Here is a 19,500-nt window from a genome sequence, read left to right as displayed (position 1 = left end):
CAGAGACATAGGCAGAGCAGAAAGCAGGCTCTCCACAAGGACCCCAACAAGGGACTCGATCCCGGGACCCCAGATCATGCCCTGAGCTGAAGGCAGAAGCTCAGCCACTGAGCCACCCAGGTGTCCCTACATCCCCCATATTTAATCCAGTGCTTACGATAGACGCTCTATATATATGCATTCAATAAGTACATCTCTCCACAACTAATGAGGTTGAATAATGAAGTTGAATCTGTTTATTAGACATTTGTATTTCTTCTTTATGAAGTATATATTTGTTTTCTTTGCCCATTTGTCACATTATAAAAGTTATGTGGAAATAAGGCATCATGGCAGACCCACACATGTAAATTACAAATATTCTCTCTCAGTTCCTCTAAACAAACTGGATTATAGCTGAGTAACTCTTTCAGGAAATAGATACGGGTTGTACACTGCCTATGATGATATATTTATGAGAGTATCTTTTTCTTTTTTTTTTTATTTTTATTTATTTATGATAGAGAGAGAGAGAGAGAGAGAGAGAGAGAGAGGGGCAGAGACACAGTCAGAGGGAGAAGCAGGCTCCATGCACCGGGAGCCCGATGTGGGATTCGATCCCGGGTCTCCAGGATCGCGCCCTGGGCCAAAGGCAGGCACCAAACCGCTACGCCACCCAGGGATCCCGAGAGTATCTTTTTCTTAACCTTACATGTAAACTCCAGCCCGGTTTGGGCAGAATTCTAGGTCATTATCCTTTCTACTAAAAACTCTTCTGGCATTTAAGTGTTCGGAACAAAAATCAGGACAGCCTGATCCTATTATTTGCGTAGAAGTCCAGTTTTATTAGTCAATAAATATAACCTCCAGTTACAATATAACCTTTTCATGATGTCAGAAGGGGAGAGGTGTGTAAAATACAGGGTGAGGGATAACAAGACGGATGAAATAAGCAAGCTTGCCCAGAGAGCCAACCCGCAATTCTGGAGTCTTGCTGAGTGATAACAAATCTACCCAGGTGCTGGCTATGTCATCTGATGGTGGTTTATCTCCTCAAGCTAGATACTGATGAAGATGATCCTGACTGAGTTCAATGGTTGGCCAGGACAGCAACAGCAATTTAAGGAAACTTCTCATTTGTTTGTTCCTTTTCCACTGGCCTATATTAAGAAGCCTAGGCTTAAAGAAATACTGGGGAACCTAATCATCCCCATCTCTTTGTTAAGAAGATGAAGTTGCCTCTAGTGTTCTTGCTTAGCCCACCTCTACATGGCTCCCCTTCATCAATGACCTTCTAATCTTTTTTTTTTTTTATTTTTTATTTATTTATGATAGTCATACAGAGAGAGAGAGAGAGAGAGAGAGAGGCAGAGACACAGGCAGAGGGAGAAGCAGGCTCCATGCACCGGGAGCCCGACGTGGGATTCGATCCCGGGTCTCCAGGATCGCGCCCTGGGCCAAAGGCAGGCGCCAAACCGCTGCTCCACCCAGGGATCCCAATGACCTTCTAATCTGACCAAAGACAAAAATTATGGGCAGAGGACAAGAGCCAATCATCAATCCCATTATATCTGAATTCTACAATCTGCTTCTGACAAAGGTAAATTGTGGGTCTGCTTTTTATCACTCAGTTTGTATTTATCATATAGCATATGCTGGTTTATTTCCCTTAACATACTGATTTTGAGATGTACCCATGATGTTATATTGCATGTATCAGTAGTACATTTCTTTTTCTTGCTAAATATGTTCACTGTATGAACATAACCACATTTTATTTTTCCCTTCACCTATTGTTAGACATTTAGATTGTTCCAGTTTGGGCTATTATAAACAAAACTGCAATAAACATGTATATATAATCTAATTCTTGTTGAGGACATGTATTTTCACTTCTTTGCATAAATAATTAAAAGTAGAATGGCTAGGTCATAAAGGAGATGTTTAACTTTTAAGTAAATGCCAATCAGCAATATTACATCATGTCAGATTGGAAAGCTGTTGATTTGATTATATTCAGGAATTGATAATTTTCAAATCAGTCTTTATGTATATGGTGTGAGGTGAGGATCAATATTCACTGTTTCATGAATATCCAGTTATCCCACTACTGGGTTTCAAAAAGATTTTCCTCCCTGAACTGCTCTGGCACTCTGCTGAAAGTCAACTGGCTACATATATGTGGGTTTATTTCTGGACTCTTTTCCATTCCATTGATCTAAATTTTTGTATATATCCTAAAACATCTTTAAATCCATTTATTAGTCCTAACCATTTTGTAAATTACTGAGAACTTTCTACGTAAATGATGATGTCATCTGTAAGTAGTCATCCTTTTACTTCTTCCTTTCAGATCTTTAAATCTTTAAGGTTTTTGTTCTCTTGCCTTATTTCAATAGCTAAAACCTCCAGTACAGTGTGGAATAGAATTGAAAAAACTATCCTTGACTAGTTCTTACCTTAAAGGAAAAGCATTCAATACCTACCATGAACTATAATGTTAGCCATAGGGTTTTCACATATGCCGTATATCAGATTGAGGAAGTTCACTTCACTCCTAGCTTCCTGAAAGTTTTTATCTTGAATGGATATTGAATTTTGTCAGATATTCATAATGGGGCCATTTTTCAGGTTATCTTATTTGCTGTATCACCAGAATTAGAAGTGCTGATCGACTTCTTCAAAAGTATGTTCTTCCTTTCCAATCTGGATGCTGAGGGAAGGTTCTTCCCCTCTAACACTAAAGGATCTTTTTGTAGATCCCACATTTGTGGGTTTTTTTCTCTTTAGTCACCCCTGTACTAGGTCCATTCCATACAGTTGTTTTTCTATAAACAAATGTGCGTGACCTCTTCATTATACTATTCATTATACTATTCTGAAAACTGTCCTCTTTGACCCTAAGCTGTGCACAACCCATAGCTAGCCTTCTAGTGTTGTGCAGCCTTTATTTCATATGGCTATGCTAGCTTGACAAGAATCTCATAATTTTGCTTCCTGATTATCTTATTAATGAATAACAGTTTCTGGTGCTCATTGCTGATTAAAGTGGTCAGTAATTGTTCCCTTGCCAGCCACAGCAAATAGAGAATTACAAACCCAGATCTGTACTGTTCTTGGGCCTCTTCCCAAGGAAGGTTTTGCCGTAGAACACAATTTCCAGTGCAGTAGTGAGCAGCCTCTCTCTTAAATCAGTAGCCATCTCTGAAATATCTCTTCCCACCTCCTTTTACCCATCTCAGGGATTCTTCTATCCTTGAATTAGGAAATTCTTGTTTGTGGTTATCAGATCTTATCAACAGTCCTGATTTCCAATGCCAAAAGAAAAAAAAAAACAGAACAGTGTACCTATCTTTAGTTTTATGTATTTATCAAAGGGATAATAAAGAATATGAATTAGATCTTAGTCGTATTCAGCCAATATACCATGAAAGTCCTATGATTATGTTCTAATAGTATGTGAGAATTCAAAAGTGAATGAATATGCATTTAATCAGGTAAATTAGTTTCTTAAATGAATTCTAAGTTAACAAGCCAGGTAGATTGTAGTTTTGCTTTTTGTAAATTAATCTTTAAGCAATAATGCTATATTATTCAGAAGACTAACTGAAACACACTTGACCAGGCTGAGCTTTTTAGGGTTTTTTGTTTTTAAAGATTTTATTTCTTTATTTTAGGGCAATATAGAGAGTGTGAGCTGGAGGAAGAACAGAGGGAGCGAGTGAATCCCAAGCAGACTCCCCACTGAGCATGGAGCCTGATGAAGGGCTTAATCTCAGGACTCTAAGATCATGACCTGGTCTGAAATCAAGAGTCGGACACAACCGACTGAGCCACCCAGGCACCCCACTGATCAGGCTGTTTTTAACAGTGGTAAAATGTCAGATGACAAAAAATGGAATACCAAAAGACAACAGCATATTCTCCTGATAGGTTCTGATCCTGGTTAAGGAACACAGAATTGGGCAAAACTGAATTATTTATGGTCCACAATGATCCAGAGTCACCCTAGCCTTTGAAGATTTATCAGAAAGAAGCTGGTTCTGAAATCAAAATTAAAGAAATGATTACTCTGTTGAAATGTTAAGCTTCCTGCACACTTAAATCCAACTCAGCAAATTGGACAAGACAGAGGACCTGAATCTGTGTGACATTCTGAAGCCATTCTAAAGCCTTAAATGCTGGTCCCCAATTTTTATTAACAATTGTGCAAATGGCAACAACCTGATTGTCCTTGCTTGTGAAACAAAGAACCAGGTGAAAACAGCGCAACTTCTACTAAAAATGAGAGGTCTGATGTTTTTTGTATCAATTTAGGTTCTTTTAAAAGAAACCATTTCCCAAAATGTTTCTTAGATAAAATTTCCTTTAATCTACTTTGACACAAGATCAGTTTTTATGGATGAAGAGAAAAGACTATCTGCCCTATGTGTCTCTTCCCCGAGCTTCACATATCCAAAAGACAAGAAAAGCAACATAATAGGCAGTGGAATCGAGAGTTGTACAGGAAACAAAGACTTCCACTGAGTAATCCCATCTGAGATTACCCAATAATATGCTGCTAGCCCAAAGAAGAGCTACTGTAATAGTGCAAACATGCTTTATATCAGGACATTTTCCCTTCCTGAATCTGGGATGTTTACTAAACAACTTAAGGTGAAAAAGAAATTAACGTGAAGTAAATCTAATAAGCATTTTACTTTAATCTCTTTTAATCCAGACACATTAGTAGGTACTTGTTACGATCACTTTTAAAGATCATATAAAGTTTAGCCTTTCAACAGCACACTCTCATGGAACACAGGAACAGAATATGCATATGAAAATCCAGAAATAAGAATATGACATAAGGAATTGAAAGTATACTTACCCAATGCCCTGAGCTATGTTTTCTAATTGCCGACACATACAAGACCGAACTTCATATTCTACATCTTGACACAGTGATTTTACCAGAGGAAGTATTTCTCTTTTAATGCTTAGAAGGGAAGAAAAGGAATATGCAAATGGGTGTTTTAGAATACTTAAAATTTTCAAATAATTATCATCAAAATCTTAGCTTAATAACAACAAATATACCTTAATAGAAAGCTTTATAGTTTACAAGGTATTTTTACATATGTCATCCCATTTGGATGTTATCTTTTGTTACTTGTAAATTATATATATGTCTGGGTCTTTTTAAAGTAATGGTTAATTTTGGATTGACAGTTAAACAGCTAAGATGAAAGGTTATAGGCAAATGGAATGACTAACAACCATCAACCAAAATATGCTTCAATTTTATATTTTACTCTTATGTCATAATTATACAACATTCCTTTCTTTCCACTTGGTATTTATCATCTGGGCAGAGAATAGCTTCTCCATAGAAATCTCAAAATAGGTAAGTTATTCAAAATAATAAATTCATAACAATAATGGAAGAAATCAGAAAGTCCATCTTTAGGTCAGCTTTGAACAATTTTTGAAGTCTATATAATATATATATATATATTCTATATATAGAATGCTCATTTTATGCTCAAAACTACACTAGGTGTGTGACAGATAAGACTAAGATGAGAAATAGAAAAAAATTTAACCATATTGATTTTGAAACACCATGAGATCAGAGGAAATGCACCTGAACAAGTAGACTTCCAAGAATTCTATAAAGTTAAAATAGCTAAGCTTGTATGCAGTATGGAACGATAGAAGTCTAATATAATTGTTAATCATATGACCATCATACATTTTAAATCAATTTAATTGAATAAAGTAGACAAAAATTATATACAAATACTCACGTATGGGCATCAAATTTGTTGGTCAATTTTCCTAAAATTTTACAACTAACTAAACGAGACTGGACTGTTTGGGAAAGCTGTGCCTTGGAAACAAGTGGGTTCAAAATCTAAAGAGAAAAGATTTAGAGAACAAATTCACAAAGTTTTATATATTCTTACCACTAATGTCAGCTATTTTCCTCAAGGAATATTTTAAGGTCCCAAATGTTTTTAAGGAACCTGAATTAAAATGTAAGGTTGCTCATAACCTGAATCACCTTGTTTGCCTCTGGCTTGTTAAGGTAAAGGTGATGATAAATTACATAATTAAATACCAATCAGGCACATAAAAACTGAATTAAAGCTTATGGTGAATTCGGCAGTGATCTGTATGCATGTAAAGTATTGTTGGGAAATGTACATTTTCAAAAGAAAAAAAGCAAATTATCACATAGTCTGAAATTTATTTTTATTCCATACAAATTTTTTATATTGATCCTAAATGGATACAAAACAATATAGCTTCAAATAGATTCTACTAAGTACTTCTGTCATTTGGATGCAGTTCTGATACTGTATTATGCAATGCTGGGCACTAAAAAATGCAACGGCATGACAGACTGTGAAGAACTATGAAGATCCAATCCTGATTCTGGCCTCCATTCTTTAATCTGTCCATGTAATCTTGCTATTTCTGGTCCCATGCTGCTCATCTATGAAAATGGAAATTAGAATATGCTGTACCAGCACTGGGTGTTATATAAGACTGATGAATCACTGACATCTACCTCTGAAACCAATAATGCATTATATGCTAATTAACTGAATTTAAATAACAAATACAATTTTAATAATAATATGTCACACCAAGAACCTTCCAAGTTCTAAAACTCTAGGACTCTAATAAAAAAGTCAACTGGTTTTTTACCTCTCAAAAAAGTAGCCAGAAATGCTGAATACATAATGATAACTGTAATTTAAAACTTGAAGATGTGAAATAAACTGTGCATTAAAAATCACATAAAATAATATATGGCATTCTAGAGTAAAAACTGCAATCTACTATATAGCACTCTTCAAAAAATATAAATAACTATGTCAACATTAAATACAACACTTAAATATGTGTAATCATCTAGATGTTTGGCATTAAGTTTACAAACAGTCTCATAGCTGGGTAAATCTTCCATTTTCTTTTTTTTTTTTTTTTTAATTTATTTTTGTTTATTTATGATAGTCATACAGAGAGAGAGAGAGGCAGAGACACAGGCAGAGGGAGAAGCAGGCTCCATGCACCGGGAGCCCGACGTGGGATTCGATCCCGGGTCTCCAGGATCGCGCCCCGGGCCAAAGGCAGGCGCCAAACCGCTGCGCCACCCAGGGATCCCAATCTTCCATTTTCAAACAAGTATTCTGGCACTAAGATAGGACCACAAACCATATGTGGGCAAAGTAGGACAAAAACACTGTACGAAGTATATAGAGGACATTTCACTGACAATTAACTACTTTTTTCAACCATGATATATTTGAAAAGAATATTGGGATGCTGTTCAAAGAATGAAAAATCATTTCATTAGAGAAGAAATTTCCTTTCTAATTTTCTCATTCCTTCATTTTAATTTACTAAAACTTTTAGCGATAGGTATAATGAACTGTGTTAAAAGTTTAAGAACAAACAATAAATTAGTAAAAATACTGGCAACAAACATAACAAAAGATTGACAACCTTGACAAACACCATGTATAAACAGTGATCAAAGGATATGATCAGACAATTCCAAAAGAATAGAATTGACATAAATATATGAAAAAATGTTCAACAGCATAATAATAAAAAAATTCCAATTAAAATATAATTCAATTTTTTGGCCCAGAAAAACTAAATTGGAACACTACTGGGGCACCTGGGTAGCTCAATCAGTTAAGTGTCTGCCTTTGTCTCAGCACATGATCCTGGGGTCCTGGGATCAAGCCCTGTGTCTGGCTCCCTGATCAGTGGGGAGTCTGCTTCTCCCTCTCTCTGACTTTCTCCCTCTGACCCTCACCCTTGCCTATGCTCTCACTTTGTCTCTCTCAAATGAATAAGTAAAAAAAAAAAAAAATCTAAATAAGTAAATAAAATTGGAACACTATTGTTAAGGTCTAGGGAAACAGGAATTTTCACATATTGCTAGTAAGAGTCTTAAGAATATGAAAATCCTCTACTAATTCTACTTTTCTGGAATCTACAATTAAGAAAATCATCCAAAAAACTTAAAAAGCTCTACTGAGATGCTCATTAATGCCTTATTTATAACAAAATACTGAAAACAGGCTTAAATGTTTAACAAGTAAAATATTTTATATATACTACTAAGGAGTTTAAAATAACAGAAAAATAATGCTAAGTGAAAAATTACCATATGCAAATTCAACATGATTACTAATATGGCAAACAAAAAAGGTGTGTAGGGTAAAAATCTGAAATGATATTTCAGATTTTAGGTTAAGTCCGGAACCATGATTTTTCTTCCTACTATTTTCTGTATTACTCATATTTTTATAATGAACATGCATTGCTTTCAGAGTAGAAAATAAACTTATTTTCTTTTTAAATATTTTTTTAAAGAAAACAAAAAACCTTAGAGTGACTCACTTAATAGTATCTACTAAAAAAAAAAATTAAAAGTATTACCTCATGTCTTAGGGTTTCTTTGGGCAATACTTCTATCACAGACAGAAGAGTCTCAAGCCATGCATTGCTGACACCTGATTGACACAGAAAAAAAAAAGTGCCAAATTAAATGCCCACAAATTTTGTTTCAACTCAGTCATTAAGTTACAACAATATTTAATGATAAAATGGGATTATTATTTTTATCAGTATTTGAAGAAGTTCCCCTATTTTTTTTTCCTTAGCCAACATCTAGAAAACATTTATATCTTTAAAAATAATATGGGGGAGGGTACCTTTCAGCCAAAATGTGTATTTTTTGCTGTAGAATAATACTATACACACAAATATTGTAAAATTCAAAAATTCTAAGAAGAAAGTATAGATCATAAGACGAATTAATGAGATGAGTCTTCCGCTTTTAAGGACACTGAACTTTGCGGGTTTTGTAAGGAAAGAGCCATGGCTGATTTAAGTCACACTAATGATTAACTCTTGGGCAGCATGGCCTCAGTCAGTAATCCTCATCAGGCTAACAAGATTCAAAAAACATCACAGCCACATCCAAGACACAATGAATAGGTAAAGAATGAAGCACACCAGGCTGCTGACCTGTGTCCCTGTGCTCCAGATGTAGCAGGATGACTTGGAGAAAGGAGTGGGCATATGTATGAACTGACACTGATTCTTCCTGTAGAATGGTCAGGAACGACACTGCAGCTGTTAACTGCATTTCCACTCCTGCAACATGCAGGACTTCCTGCATAATCAGAAAGAGTTTGCTATTACTGAGATGAGAGATCAGAAACTCTTAAGCTTTTAAAAATCCAAGGTCAGAGAAACCAAACAAAGTTATATTTCACAAAATATCTCTATATGACCTTTAAGGATATGTACTTTCTATTATTACCTTAAGAAAACTATATTAATCTGTTCCTTATTAATTTGTTACACCACAGAAAAGTTTAAATGTCTTAGGCATTTATGAAATAAAATAAGATTCCATTGCTTTTTAAAATGAAAATTATAAATATAGATAAACCTCTAAATAATACAGTAAAGATTTTTGATAGATTTCTATTTCTATTTTTGCTATTTGTATTGTACAGTTTGCCACCATACCTAGAGCAAGGTCAGACAATCACATGTATTTTCATTACTTGTATTTCTGATTCAAAATATAAACATATGCATTCTACTATAAAAAAGGAATACACTTAAGATTGTGCAAATGTATTTTCCCCTTGAAACCATGATGAGCACGTAAATTACCATGCAGTAAACTTCTTAAAAGAAATTTTTAAAATATAAGAATGTTTCTAAAAATTATATTCATAGCCATCTCCATTCACTTTTTAAAAAATTTAACATATACTCAAAGTTAAAAACTACATGAGATTAGTTTTCAACACATCAAAAAGTAAAAAAGAAAATCTTTCATATAAACCTCATCAAAGATATTACCTCGACTTCTCTAGGAGAGTGTATGTATATATGTGTGTGTGTGTGTGTGTGTGTGTGTTTGTAACATAAAGGTAGCTAAAAGCATTACCTTGCTTAATCAGTTATGTCAATTAGGGGAATTCCCTTTAATGCTTATTTTGTAACTAACATAATAAAGTTGGTAGAACATGAAACTTGCAGCCATAAAACAAAGTTTCGTATCTGTGACCTTAAGAAAATTAATCTCTCTGTATTTTTTCCTCTTCTATAAAATGTTACTTGTAATACCATCTTCTCAGAGATTTAAACCATTTAAGCAGAACTTTTACGACTTAGTAACTTGTGCAAACTCAGCATTTAAATAATGACCACTGGCCGGATCCACCGGTCTCCTCTACATGAGACCATCTAATAGGAATCTCATCCTGTCCACACTTGAACCAACCTTTCCCCAAAACCTGCTCCTCTTCCAATCTTCACCTCAGTAAATGCTGAACAACAACCTTCTCCTTTCAGTCACTGGCCCCAAAACTTTGAGGCCAGTCTTTAGCTCCTCTCAGACCCTCACTCACCACAGATGGCCAACCGATCCTGCGACAGAGTCTGACCACTTGCCACCTCCACCACCACCACCCTGTTCCAAGCCACCATCACCACCAGCCTGAATTATCCCAGTAACTTGTTAACTAGTCGCCATATCTTCCTCTCTACTGACTAGTTCCTAGAGAGTAGCCAGAGATATTCTTATAAAAATAAATCAGATCACAGCACTTTTCAGCTCAACACCCTCCAGGGTCTTTCCATCCCACACACAGTAAAAGCCAGTCCTTTCAATGACTTCCCAGATCTGTTGCCACTTTCCACTTTTCCCAGATTTCCACATGATTGGCTCCCTGATTTCTCCCAAGCCTCTATTCAAGCATTACCTTTCCAAGGAGCTCCTCCTTGATGACCTGATTTTATACTGAAAGCCACTCCCTGGCTCCAGCTCTCACTAGCTCCTTTATATCATAGGTGTATTATCTCCACCATCCAACATGATCATGTGCTTATGGTCCATCTCCCACATCTAAACATGAACTTCAGGACTGCAAGAGTTCCTGGCTGTTGTGCTCACAGCTGTACCCTGCCTCCTAGCACACAGCAGGCATTCAGTAAGTAACTGCCAGATGACTATCTCTCATCCTTTCACCTAAACGTTCTGCTCTTGATGCTCTCTCCCTTCACATATATTTTCCACATCTCCTAAAAGGTGGCCTCAAGAGATTTTGAATTGAGTCCTAAAGATTAGGGATTGGTAGAATTAGACGCAAGGCAAAACAAAAATGGATCCATACAAATGCACTCAATCCTCTGTCATGTCAATAAGATGTTCCTGCTATCTTCTTCCCCAGCATCTCTGCAACCATGATGCATACCAAGTACCCAGACTTCTTGATTCATATGGTGGCACCATGACCAGTCATTATTCCAGGAGATAACATGTTTATTATTCTATAGCTAAAGAAACAGACTTGGAGTTGTCGATATTCTGCTGAAGGTCAGCAAGCCAGTGACTGGCAACTCTTAAAACTTTCTGCCTGATGCCAGAGCTAAGTACTGAATTCTTCCTCGTGGATTCTGTACTTCCATTCATCATTTATTAAGGCATGGCTTAAAGCAATCCCAATCCTTCATGTGGTAGTACGGGAGATCAGATGGTGGCTTCACTGTAGCAAATGTTTAAGCAGCATGGTTAATTCCCAGAAACCCCTACCACATGTTCAGACTTTTGTATCACACACACAAGTGTACTTTTACAAAGTTTTTCAACCAACAGTCAATTACATATCTTAAGAGTTCTTGGCTGAAAGAAAAAGAGAAGGAATGATAGGTGTAAAGCAAAAGCAACAAATAATCTCTGAAATCAGCCTTCCCATATCTCCCTGTTTTAAAAGCAAACATCTCTTCCACACTAACCATTCTGGATTTGGAAAACACTCTTAAAAGATTTGATGTGGCCAATATACATCACTTACGGGTTGTAGAACACACAGCTTTTATTTAGAAACAGAAAGTACTTTGCAGGAAATATTAAAATATATTGTGAGGGCCACAGTGTACATTCCGGTTCACATGAGTCTGCTGTTTTAAGTTCCAAGAGATGTAATTCTGCCCCCTTTTAAGTCATTAGAGTCTTGGGTTTTGTACGTATGCAAACTTTATGCAAAAGAAGAACATGAGAAGCTCTCCAACTTCATATCTTCTTACTGCATTACTTAGTCTTGACTCCCGCAGCAACATTTGCCCCAACTATTTTGCATTTAATTTTCGAAAAATCCTCAAGTCTTATCAGGATTTGGGTTTTTCTCCTGTTGTGCTGACTTCAACATCTGGGACTGTCCACTGTTAAGAAACCAGCACAGACTAAGAGATTTTATCACTGCTAAAAATCAACTGATTTCTAAACATATTTTTCTGAAAAATAGTATGATAAGAGTTTGACACTTACCAGTAAGTGTTCTCCTCCACAGAGTCACACCCTCTGGACAAACATAGTGAGATCCATACTCTCTGGGTAAATAAGTGTGCATCCTCATGGACCTTGGAAGACACTGAAAAGGAAATTCTTCTATTGCTTAAGTGCATGCCTTAATGCCAGTTATGCTCCTCATACTATTGTATGGCTGGCATTCCAACCTGAATTCCTCAAAAATGAAATGAGACATTTTATAAATGAGTACATGGTACATCTTCACAAATTTAAAAAATGACTCCCACTCAAGGAAGGAGAATGTCCTAGACACTTCTCTTTAAATTCATTCTGTAGTTAGCATGAATAGCACAAGAGAGCGTTTTGTGAAACAACATAATACAGTCCTTGCCTAGAGGGCAACTACTCTGTCTCCAATAAACTCACATTGTATACATCAGGAAGATATTTCTTTTTACAATACCAACATAGAGAAGCATTAAATAAATCACTGGTGTATTCTACAAGAACAAATATTTTGGATTCACATATTTGGAAATATATTTACAACAAATGATGCTGGCTAAAGGTAAAGGAGCCCAACATTACAAAGTCTCTGTATATTTCTAGAGAGAATGTCATCAATTGTTTTGAAGTTAAATAATAGGAATTTAAATGGTAAAACACTGAAGACTTGGACATTTAAAATATCTGGGGTTTTGAGGGTCATAATCATGAGAACTTTTAGTGACTAACAGTAAACAGCTCTTTTCACTATAAAATGGTAATATTTATAGGACTTTAAAACTGAGTTAAATACGAATAATTGGAACATGCCAATTCAGATACCTTTAACAATGCACTATACGTCTTTTTTTTTTTCTATCACTGACTGCCATGCTCTACACTAAAATAAAGGGTGGGGAAAACTAGTTAAGAACCCTGAAAGTCAAAATCTGAGAGAGAAAATGGTAAAATAAAGTGGAGACAGGAACAGGAATAAAAGGGATGTGTTTCACCCTTCTTGAAATCTGTTTTTCAGTGATTAGCAAGGTTCATGAGGAGGTACACATAACAATATCCCAAAAATCTCTTTCCATAAAGGAAATATCAATGCCAGCAGTAACTCTCATATCACTACTATAGACATGCTTCAGATGAAGTATCCTTCCGTGGAAAATTATGACAACACCAAACAAAGAAATATATTTCACAACAATGGTTTTAAAACTGATCTTCTAATTGGACCACTCTGCCAAGCCATTTTTACATAGAATAAATTAGAATCATGTAATCTCACAATTTAGGCCTAGAATGTAAATAAAGATCTATATACTACTGCAAAGAAAAGATGTACTTATCAAAGAAATATTCATTTACTGGATACAGTACTGTCAGTAACAATGTCAAAAGATCCACTGTAACTATATTTAATTAATTGAATATATTTTGATAAAAATATGAACTGTTTTCTTGGAGGGAGGAAGCTGCACTGGGAAGTGGCAAACGTCTATAAGCAGGTAGAAATAGGGTTTTCTTTCTTGTCAGTCTATCCTAATTTAGTCCCTTCTGATCTTTCTTTAAAGTAGCCCCATGAAGATCTAATTCTGATAATATAATTTTAATTTTATTCACAACTGTTTATTAAGCATCACACTAAGTTTTCTGGGAAACTGGAGACAAGCCAAAACGTTGTGCCCCTACCTTTGAGAGACTCCTGTTGCTTCTATACATTCAAACATTTAACAAATATTTAGTGACATCCAAGGCACCATGCCAGGCACTGGAGACTTAGCCATGAGCTGGACTAGCATGTTAATATACCTGTTACTACTATAGTTAAAACTGTGAAAAGAGCTAAGGATGAGAAGCACAGACAGTGTAAGGACATCTAACAGGTGACCTGATTTCTTCTAGGGAGATGGGATCACTGAGAAGTGACAACTGACCTGTGCAAAGAGAAAGAGATAATTAGACAAAAGCTGGGATAAAGACAGGTCGGAAAGCAAGAAGAGTGAAAAAGCAAGCACTCTCAGCAATGAGAAGTAAGAAGGAGCTTGGTGGATTCAGAAACTGAAAGATCAGTATGCCTAGAGCAGACTGAGAGGAAGGGCTGAGGCTACTAAAGTAGAAAGAGCCCCAATTATGCAAGACTTTAGATGCATTCAGCAAGAGAATACTCAAATGGTAGTCTTAAATGCTTTGAAATAGCAATGTTGACTATAAAGATGAAAGTGAGTCAGCAAGTAGTGAGGTAAGATGGAAGTGGAGGGAGGTGGTGGGCAGGGATCACTTGCAAAGCTATCCCCCTCAATCGAGCGAACCCTCAAAGCAGCTTGGTTGAGGATGGAGGTGGTGTGGTTGGAGAGGTGGAATGATTCCACAGAATATTTAAGGCATAACATAAACAGGACTGCATAAGCGAGTGATAAAAGAAGAGACAGTATCAAGAGTGACTCCCAAAATTCCACCTTGAAAACCAGGGGGTTAGCAGTGTTACATACTAGGACAGGGGACACTGGAGGAGCCCCATGTGGCACAGGGACACAGCCAGAGCTGAGTTTTGAGCTTGTCAACTCTAAGAGGCCTCTGAGCCATCCAAGTCGAGCTTACAAAGAGAACATTATCACTTACAGATCTGATGCTCGGAAAGGTTTCTGTAAATAGAGAATTTACATAGAATAGATGCAATTTATGTGGACAATATATAAAGACTTGGGTGGCAATGAGACGGCCCATACAGAAACAGACTTAAGTGGAGATCTGCTACTGTTAACACAATTTCACCCCAACAAAAGAACTTAGTTGAAGAACTCAAAGTTTAAATAAAGAGATCCATCACAAATGCTTTAGCAGAATATTTAAAGTGCTAGGTTATTCCTAACACATCATTAGAAAACAATCAATTGTTCTCTGTGGGGGTAAGGGTGAAGGCAGGTCATGGTGCAGGGTATATTGCAGATATACAAACAGAAACATTTTGGGTTACTATTCCAAGATTAAACCAAGAAGAGTAAAATGAAAGGGAACTTTGTAATGACAGACTAGATCAATCTAATCAGCTCTCCTGATGAGGATAGTATGCAAAAAAACTGGACAAAATACAAAATTCATCTGCATAAAGGCATATGGAAACTAACAAGGTTACCCAGCCAAAACTATCCATCCTAGATTACTTATCACTGGGATAATTACCCATCCAAGACCTAAGAGACAATGGCACTCTAGGAAGGTAAGCATGTAATTTGGAAGCTGTTTTTCCTCTGGGGCCACTTGCTAATTCTAGAAAAGGTTCCTGAGAGGCTGAGAGGTTAAGCGACTGCTTGAGTCTCATGGAGGCCCCAGTAAGAATCCTGGGATAAGACAAGGGTGATCCTGAAGCTGACTGGCATTTGCAGGATAGGCAGCCCAGCTTCAAAACATCCAATGCCTGACCCTGGATTAGCGGAGACTTCATTGTTAGTGCAATTAAGTGGCTCCCAGAAGAAAATACATTCCTTTCTAGAGAAAGATATCACTCTAGGACTCAATCTATTTCTACAAACAATTTATCAAGCACAAGATCAAACACATAATTAATAATGACTGCAGGCACACGAAGAGATAAGGTAAGATGAATGAGAACCAGAAGAAGCCACGGAAAACAGAAATGCACCAAAAAATTCTGTGGGTATTGGTGTTATCTGACGTATATGTGGCTCAAGTGGACGTGGGAGATTTTTAAAAGAGCTAATCAGAAATTCTATATTGGAAAAGTATAATAATCAAAATCAGTTTAGACACAAATGAATTGGTGAATTGAACTATGGGTCAGGATAAATCAGACTGAGTCACAAAAAGAAAACAATGGAAAAAGAAGGTAAAAGACATAGAAGATACCATGAAAGGTCTAATATAAGCGAAATTTGAGTCATAGAAGAAGAGCAGAGAGAGAGTTAGGCAGGATATTAGAAAAATGTGTGAAATGATAATGGTCAGGGATTTTTAGTGCAAATATTCTAACAAGTATATAGATTTATTTGCATGTATCTAAAGACTAATGAGACTGAGCACCTTTGCTTATGCATAGTGGCCATCCACAAATCTTCTTTGAACAGATATTTCACTATTAGTGAAATATCTGTTCAAATTTTTGCCCATTTTTAAAAATTGGTTACCCCTCCCCCTTTTTCCTGAGTTTGGAGAGTTGTTTATGTATTCTGAACACATGTCCTTTATCAGATATGTGATCCCTCAGTATTTTCTCCCATCCTACGGTCTTCTCTTTTCATTCTCTTGACAGTGTCTTCTGAAGAGCAGAAGCTTAAATTTTTCATGAGATCAAATATATCAACTTTTTCTTCTATGGATCATGCTTTTAGTGTCATATGTATGAAATCTCTGACCGACCCAAAGACACAAAGATTTTCTTGTTTTCTCCTAGAATTTTTTAATAATTTTAGTGTTTAAATTTATGATCTACTTTGAGTTAAATTTTTGTACACGGTGTGAGGTGTGGATTTTTTTCCCCATTAATCCAGTGCCATTTTTTGAAAAGACTATCATCTCTGTGCCAAACTGCCCTTGCACCTGTGCTGAAATCCACTAGCAATGTGGGATTTATATTTCTTCTGTATGCATCCCACAGATTTGTCTTTGTATAATTATTACATAGTCTTAGTTGCTGTAGGTGTATATTATATTTTGAAATCAGGCAGTTAAAGCCCTCCAACTTTGCTTCTCTTTTTCAAAGTTGTTTTGACTATTTTTGGTCCTGTGTGTTTTCATATGAATCTTAGAATTAGCTTGTCATTTCCTACCAGAAATAAAAAATAAATAAAATAAAAACATAACCTGCTGGAATTTTTATTATTTTACACTAAATATATAGATTGATATGGGAAGAACTGACAATAATATAGAGTCTTCTGGTCCATGAACATGGTACATCTTTCCATTCACTTAGTTCTTACATTATTTCTCTCAGTAACGTTCTACAGTTTTCAGTATACAGGTCTTACATATCGTTTATCAGATTGAGCCCCAGGTATTATTATACCTTACTATGATGGTTTAAGAAAACTTCAGTGTTCAGTTGTTCAGTTATTTGAATTTGCTAGTGTAGAAATACAACTGATTTGTATTTTGATCTTGTATCCTCCAACCTTTCTATACTTACTAAGTAGTTCTATTTTTCTTTTGTAGTTTCCGCCATAAATAATAATGTTATATATTTTTTAAAGACTATAATTACTTTCTTTGCAATGTGAGTGCCTTCACTAATTTTGTTGCCATACTACACTGGCTATAATGTCCTGTAGAATGTTGAACGAAGTGGTAAGAGTAGACACTCTTGGCTAGTTCCTGATCTTAGGGGAAAGCATTCGGTCTTTCACCTTTTAAGTACAATGTTATCTATAAATTTTTCAGAGGAAGCTCCTCTCTATCCCTAGTTTGCTGAGTTTTGTTTTGTTTTTCAGGAATGACTGTTAGACTTTTGTCAAATGCTTTTCCTAAATCTACTGAGATGACTAAATGGTAGTGTATTTTTTTCTTTTTCCTTTTTTTCAGTTTGTTGATATGATAACTCATATTGATTTGTTTTTGAATTTTGACCCAACTCTAAATTCCTGAGATAAACCCCAACTGGTCATGATGTATTATCCTTTTTATATGTTGCTGAATTTGCTTTGCTGTTTTTTCAAATGTTTGCATGTAAGTTCATGAGGGATATGCACCTATAGTTTTTTTGTTTTTGTAATGTCTATGTCTTATTTGGGTATCAGGGCAATGTTGGCCTCATAGGATGACTTACACTTACTTTTGACTTAAATTTTTGTACATAGATTAATGGGGGAAGAGTCCACACCTCACACCATGTACAAAAATTCTTCCTCTATTCTTTGGAAGAATTTGTGTAGAATTGTCATTTCATTTACATTTACCTTAATTTTTACCATTGCTGGTGATCTTTATTTCTTCATGTAAACCCAACGTCCATCTCTTATCACATTAATTCTACCTAGAAACCCTCCCCCATGGGATCCCTGGGTGGCGCAGTGGTTTGGCGCCTGCCTTTGGCCCGGGGCGCGATCCTGGAGACCCGGGATCGAATCCCACATCGGGCTCCCGGTGCATGGAGCCTGCTTCTCCCTCTGCCTGTGTCTCTGCCTCTCTCTCTCTCTCTCTCTCTGTGACTATCATAAATAAATAAATAAATAAAATTTAAAAAAAAATAAAATAAAATTCATTTAAAAAAAAAAAAAAGAAACCCTCCCCCATTAGCATTTCTTGTAGGATAAGTCTGGTACAAAGAATCCTTTCAATTTCTGTTTATCTAAAGAAAATAGCATTTTGCTTTCATCCTTGAAAGATATTTTCACTGGGTACAGATTTCTTGTTGATATTTTTCCTTGCTTTTAGTAATTCTAACATTCCATTGTGCTCTAATCTGCATTATTTCTGACCAGAAGTCTGCTTTACTCTCACCTTTGTTCCTCTGTTTGTAATGTCTCTTTCATCTCTGGCTGCTCCCAAGATTCTATCTTATTTTTTAATATCAGCAGTTTGATCATGATATGCCTAGGGATGATGCGTGTGTGTGTGTGTGTGTGTGTGTGTATTTGGCTTCAGATTCTCTGGGCTTTTGGATCTTTGGTTTGCTGTTGTTCATTAACTTCAGAAAAGTCTTGGCCATTATTTCTTCAAATAGTTCTTCCCTATTCTCTCTTTTCTCATTCTGAGACACCAATTGCACATATATTAGATCATCACTTGACACTGTCTCAAAGCCATTTGATGCTCTCTCCTATTTTTTTCACTCTGTTCTATCTTTGTGTTTCAGTTTGGATCATTTCTACCTTCAAGTTCACTGACTCTTTCTCCATATGTGTCTAAACTCCTGCTAAGCCCATTGAAAGAATGTTTCATCTCTGATATCATCCATTTTATTTCTAGCATTTTCAGTTGATCATTTTGTAGCTTTCATCTCTCTGCTGAAATTCCCTGTACGTTCATGTTGATCAGTCTGAGGAAATGGACAGTACTGTGTTCCCATCCCCAAACACCTCCCATTCATCGCCACAGCTGCATCAGCAAGGGAGAGTCTCTCAAGTCTCACGTCCTACAAGGCAAGGAGGCTTGTGGAAAAGAGCCTGCTAGTTGGTGCAAAATTGTGTCTGGAGCTCCAAGTTATTCTAAACTGATGTGCTAGCCCATAATCA

General features: G+C 36.2%; 1 protein-coding gene across 9 annotated transcripts in view; it reads right to left on the bottom strand.

Moving 5' to 3' along the window:
• The window catches only part of PPP4R4 (protein phosphatase 4 regulatory subunit 4), a 98,997-nt gene that overhangs the window by 39,166 nt on the left and 40,331 nt on the right, over positions 1 to 19,500 (bottom strand). For 6 of the 9 annotated variants that reach the window (XM_077910440.1, XM_077910441.1, XM_077910438.1 and 3 more), the window contains 4 exons: positions 9,016 to 9,163; positions 8,425 to 8,498; positions 5,769 to 5,875; positions 4,850 to 4,957 (listed from right to left, as the gene is read on the bottom strand). In XM_077910440.1, coding sequence (XP_077766566.1) covers positions 4,850 to 4,957; positions 5,769 to 5,875; positions 8,425 to 8,498; positions 9,016 to 9,163 — 437 coding nt within the window. Of the gene's footprint in view, positions 1 to 4,849; positions 4,958 to 5,768; positions 5,876 to 8,424; positions 8,499 to 9,015; positions 9,164 to 12,337; positions 12,441 to 19,500 lie in introns of those variants that run through there. The other 3 variants (XM_077910439.1, XM_077910446.1, XM_077910447.1) reach the window with 2 other exon arrangements.

Source organism: Canis aureus, chromosome 9, assembly GCF_053574225.1.
Source record: "Canis aureus isolate CA01 chromosome 9, VMU_Caureus_v.1.0, whole genome shotgun sequence".
NCBI classification, from domain to species: Eukaryota; Metazoa; Chordata; class Mammalia; order Carnivora; family Canidae; genus Canis; species Canis aureus.
Note: the sequence above shows the minus strand (reverse complement) of the source record. Positions and strands in the feature narration are given on the sequence as shown.